This window comes from Dendronephthya gigantea, unplaced genomic scaffold, assembly GCF_004324835.1.
Source record: "Dendronephthya gigantea isolate DGI-Jeju-01 unplaced genomic scaffold, DenGig_1.0 000094F, whole genome shotgun sequence".
NCBI classification, from domain to species: Eukaryota; Metazoa; Cnidaria; class Anthozoa; order Malacalcyonacea; family Nephtheidae; genus Dendronephthya; species Dendronephthya gigantea.
In genome coordinates this window covers 87472-93034 of record NW_021163104.1, presented here as the reverse complement: position 1 = coordinate 93034, position 5563 = coordinate 87472, and the positions used below count along the sequence as shown (strand labels likewise).

Genomic DNA, 5563 nt, shown 5'->3' with positions numbered 1-5563 from the left:
TGAATATCCATTACTAGTTCCTCTTGGCTATATTCCGCTTACCGTAATATTCCTTTTGAATTTCCAAATTTTAAGTGTAGCTCAAAAACAACGGAAACGAATCATGGATGATTCTATGGTGGAAGGCATCAGCAACCACAACGAAAAGTCAGGCAGGATCAGGGTTGTACTTCGTTTATTTCAAGCGTTTACAGAAATGAAAACATTTTTTATAGTAATTACTGTGTTGGCTATCTGTTGTTTTTTACCAACAGTAATCGGTACCATGTTTCGCAACCTTTGTAGTGATTCATGCCAGCAGATTTGGTACGTAGTTGTTCACTACGAAATTTATGGAATAAACTCCATCGTGAATGCTTTCATTTACGGAATGAGACATATGAAATACAGGAAAGCTTATGGACGAATTCTATTTAAGATTATTAATTGTACTTTTTCTTAAAATATTCTTTAATTGTTTATCCTAAATCTGTGTAGCTGATGTGAAAATTTCTGATGCATTAAAATCATTTTTTTTACAGTTGCTATGTCGTTGTTTCACGGAAGCAATTTTCAATTCCATCCCTCTACTTCAGTTATAGGGCACAGAGTAGTAAATTGTTCGGAATCGTTTTGCTCAATACTCGAGGTCTTATAACATCGGAATACAGCGACCTCCGCCTGGGATGATTTTTTCTGATATAGATCAAGTAGATAAGTTCCAATATAACCAGGAAGTAGCGTGGCAGCGTCTTCAAACAACTTAGCATCAAACGTGGTATAACAGCTGCCTAAAATAGACAAAAGACATCTCGAAGTTTCGACCTGCACGAGGGCTTTCGTCAGCAGAGTCAGTATGCTAATAGTCCGCTCTTCTAAAACTAATTAACTTTCGAGCCGAAACACGCACTGATTCTTAAACGCGAGCAAAGAGATAGCGTTAACGATTTACTCCATGGGAAGCATGTTTTAGCCGTTCTACCTACTAGTTATGATACCGTTCTGCCTATTTTATATACCTGTTGCACTTTACGTGGAAGAAAAATGTGGCAAATATAAATATAAAAGCTGAGCGTAGTAGCGTTCTCGTTATTTTATCTTCACGCTGTATTATTGTACAGGGGCCGGTTGTTCGAAAGGCGTTTAGCTTAAACGGTGGATAAGCCAAAGTTTAAAAATACTCTCATAGGAATGAACCTGCATCTTATGCGTTTAATATGTACTTTCATTGAAAATTAAACTATTTACATCAAAATATTTCAGCTCAGTTGTTCAGTAAATCGATAATTTTGTTTTCCATTTTGAACTTATCCACCGTTTAAGCTAAACGCCTTTCGAACAACCAGCCCCAGGAGATTAAATTATTCAAATAGCCGAAATGCTTTCGATGGAAACGTTTCAGAAGTCGCCAAGTCTCTACCGTCATATATTTATATGATTGCGGATAGTGCATACCTATTTACATTGAGAATTGCTATCATCTATTGAGGCTTATGATTCTCATATACTATTTTCAATGCTAGGCAAATTCACTGGGGGAAAAGAATTACTGATTACACTCACATACTGTGTATTTATAAATACATAAATAATATATGATGTTCAAATCCTCCGAGATATATATCACTGTCAGAGTCAGACATCTATTCTGTCGCCTCATACACAAACAACGACAGTGGCATTTACATTTTCCGCGCTGGCTCTTCTACATCTTGTCCTAGTTTAAGCGTTCTTTGGTGTTTCTTTTGAAATCTGAAATAATTATATTAATATGTATATCGAAAAACCAGACTTCGACTTATAAATAAACTTACAGCCGAAAAATAATATATTGTTATTACAGTTTTGTTATTATAATATTACCGTTTGTGGATTGGCTAATTGCGTTTGGACTGAAAAGGGGCGGTTGACAAAAAACATAATTAAACCCGGCAGGTGGTCTTACATCGTCGTTGCCTTGCCCGAATTTAGGGACCGCCTGACATGCAGGCTATACATTACATTGCCAATTAAAGAGACGCCTGATTGTGGGCTAAGAATTAATAGCCCAGCTGCTTCTATTAACTATATACTTAAAATACTCTTTTATACAGTTGGTTTATTTTCGGAACTTTGACTTCGAATTAGGCTAGGCGTAGGAGAAGAATCTCCTCTATGTAAATATACGACGACACGTATTACACTATTTTAAATGTTTGTAAATCCAACAAAATACGCGTTAGTGCACTATTTTTTTTCTTTAGTTATTTATTGTTCAAAAACTTTAGTTCTTTTTTCCAAATTCACGTGGTCGTATCTTCATCGATGTTGATTTCAGTGAATAATCATATCCTTTCCAATGTTTCCAGTTGACTCCATCAGCAAACGATGTGTGTGCGCCATAATGATACAAACCATTCAAATTGGAATCATGACAACCCCAATACCACCAGGCTCCTTTGAATTTTACTGCACAATTACCTTTTGAATCAATATCATTGTCAGAATCTTTGGTGGTGAAAGCCATACCGTTATGTTTTTTCAACGAGTCTCCTGCTGTACCTTAATGTAAAATTATATGACGTCTTAAAAAATTAATAGTGTAATAGAACGAATAGGTCAATAGGAGTGCGTTCGACCGCGAAGCAGGAGTGCGATTTGTGATCATGCACAAGTTTGTGGCACTAGGTTTTTGACACGAAGTGCAATTTCCATGATAAAATCAGGGGCGGATCTGGGGGTAGTCACTGCGATCACGCGATTAACATAAAAATTTCGGCATTAATATAAGTGGAAATTTATCTTAGAACACGGTCCAGTTATAAAATACATCAAACACGAACTGGCGTTTGCGAATTGTTCGTTTGAATTCAAATTTAAATTTCCCCAATCATTCGTTCATTTATTTACGACGTCATGATCGTTTTGGGGGTTTGGTTTGCTCGTTATCGAGGTGTACTAATAGCTAAATCGGCAGTGTCGGATTTAGAGTTAGGCAGAATGAATTAAAAAGGCCTAATTTTACATTCAAAATACCTTAATAACAACGGAATTGATCATGGATTTCCAACGAATATTTTTAAGTAAACACCAGTACCAATTTATTATGCCTAACTCTGAATCTGCCACTGTAATTATGCGGATACGGATGCGAAACTCTATCGACGGGACGGAACGGATATTGCGGATAAAATGCGGAACGAATCTGGGGGTAAAATGTGGAACGGTTGTTGCATTTTCTCGAAGGAAAATAGTAATAAAAATGTCACAACAAGCTGACTGAAATTTCATCCTAAATACTTGAAAAAAAGTCGTCGTTCGTAAAGTCTTGAGAATGAAAGATAACTTTTCCATTGCCATACTTTTAATTCGTTAGAACGAGCCTGGATGCAGTATTTTGAAATGTGACTTTAATGCAAAATGCTTGTAAAGAGGTTGTAAAAAGAGCTGGACAATCCTATAATATCAAACTCAGTTTAATGTTAAATGCTTACCGTCATAACCTCGAACCTCCAACTTGTACTTCTCATTTTCGCTGCTGACTTTAAATGAATCATAATGAGCGTATCTGGTGTTTCCAGATGTATCTTCCAAGTCGATACGAAGTTCATTTTGTGAAATATTTGTCGTCCTGTGTATTTTGTCAAGACCAAGCCAATATTCTCCGCTCAAGTTACCAAAACCTTGTTTGTAATCTTGCCATCCTCGGTAGAAGTCAACACTTCCATCAAGACGACGTTGAAATACAGTCCATCCTCCACCTGATGTTGTCATATCACAAAACACCTTGAAGCTTCCTTTTCCGTCTGGATCAATTTCATAAAGACCACTGTCTTTTATTCCTTTATTGTATATATCAGCGCAGTCTTTGACTAAATTATTCAGAATAAGAATAGATTAAACACTTTTGGCAAACTCTCCTTGACTATCGTTTCCATTGAAATTACTTCATAAAAATGGAAAGTGAATGAAGCGCACTTGTGGGCATCAAAATGACCAAGGGTTTATTATCCACCCATGGTTTTGAATTTTTTTTAATCTTCCTATCATCAACACATACCTCTTTCATTTTTATCGGACGTGTTTTTAAAACAACTTTCATTGTAACCCTGTAATGAAGAATATTCCTTCTTTTTTGCAATCTACGATCATAACGACGGTAAACCATACAACAAATTTAAATCTTACTAAAGCAGTCAGGTTTATGTTGAAATGTTTTAGGGTGAAAAGTAGTTGATGTATCTCAAATAACGCAACAGGTATGCTACTAAAACATACCTTCTGTGGGTTAAGAAGATAAACATAATCATAGGAAAAATTCTTCTCCAGTAATTTCTCAGATGTATTGTAAACCACGTTGTGTAACATTTCACAATTTGAATCATTTTTTGTAGTTAATTTCTTCTTGAAGTTGATTGATCTACAACATATCTCAGTTGCACATTCCACTACGCAATCTATCCATTCAGAAACGACTTTTGTCTTAACAACTGGTTTATTTAGACGGAATCCTAAGAGTAAAAAGTGTCGTCGTTAATCGCTAAGTGAATTAATGGTATACGATATAAGGCATTTATAATTAATGTCAAGGCGAACTAAAGAAACGCAAAAACCAACGCATTTTGAATTTTATAATGACAATCGAAAGGGATAAAATTTGTAATTTCGTAATTGAGTATTGTTTAAATATTCTTATTCAACCACAATATTCTCCACTTTAATTAATTCATTATGATCGAGCTCTATAAATTGTGTCATCATTCGATCACTTTATTGTTTTCTCGATTTTGATTGGCTAAATTACCTGGAAATAACTGCGTGCGAATAATAGTCTGAGCATGTGCATTTGTTGCAAACGTTGCTCAGATACAAATAATACTCTGAGCATGCGCATTGGCTTCAATGTTGTAAGCAATAATGGTGACACGTTTTGTTGAACTTTCGGAAAATGAGTTGTATTGTTTACTCGAAGACGAAAACGCGGAAAATACCAAAAATAATAGTATATAAGTGAGTGATAAAACATATAAAACATTAGATATATTGCATGTAATTACCTAAATTTTATAATGTAAATCAGCACACAGTGCTTGTAAACACTTCATAATTACTCCGGCGTCAGCGACGGAGTTGAAAATTCGCCTCGGTTTTGTTTTGTTTTTGTTTTTGTTTTTTTTTATTTTTTTTTTTTTATTATTTTTCGTCGTCGCAAGTCTGTAATGGCGCGAAACATTCTAGTATTTAAAATGTGTATGTGATTGGATTTATCTATGTCCCAGTCTTGTCTCCCAAGAGTTGTGGTGCACAGCTTTGGCTAATTTTCCGATGCGCGATTCGATTTCGCTCGCATGATACGGCAATTCCTCCAAGAAGAACGAATAAACCGTTGTTTTCATGTTTTTCGATTAAGTTTAGACTGAATTGGGGTAAGAATATATTTAATAAGTGTAGATTCTGGTCCTATTTTAGTAATATCGCTGCTATTTCGCCGTTTAACAAGATGATGTGGTCGTGTATGGGCGCTTTGACTCGTCGTAGTTTGCACAGGATTGAATTAATATAACTATATAAGCGCGAATTCCAAAGGCAAAGTGTAAGACAAAGC

At 35.5% G+C, this 5563-nt stretch overlaps 1 protein-coding gene across 1 annotated transcript; it reads right to left on the bottom strand.

Moving 5' to 3' along the window:
* Positions 1-2242: 2242 nt before the first annotated feature.
* LOC114533710 (ryncolin-1-like) lies at positions 2243-3952 on the bottom strand. The gene is made up of 3 exons (XM_028555308.1): positions 3937-3952; positions 3453-3824; positions 2243-2520 (listed from the first exon to the last, which is right to left on the bottom strand). The coding sequence occupies exons 1-3, from the start codon at positions 3944-3946 to the stop codon at positions 2243-2245; spliced, it is 660 nt and encodes a 219-aa protein (XP_028411109.1). The 5' UTR covers positions 3947-3952.
* Positions 3953-5563: the final 1611 nt, after the last annotated feature.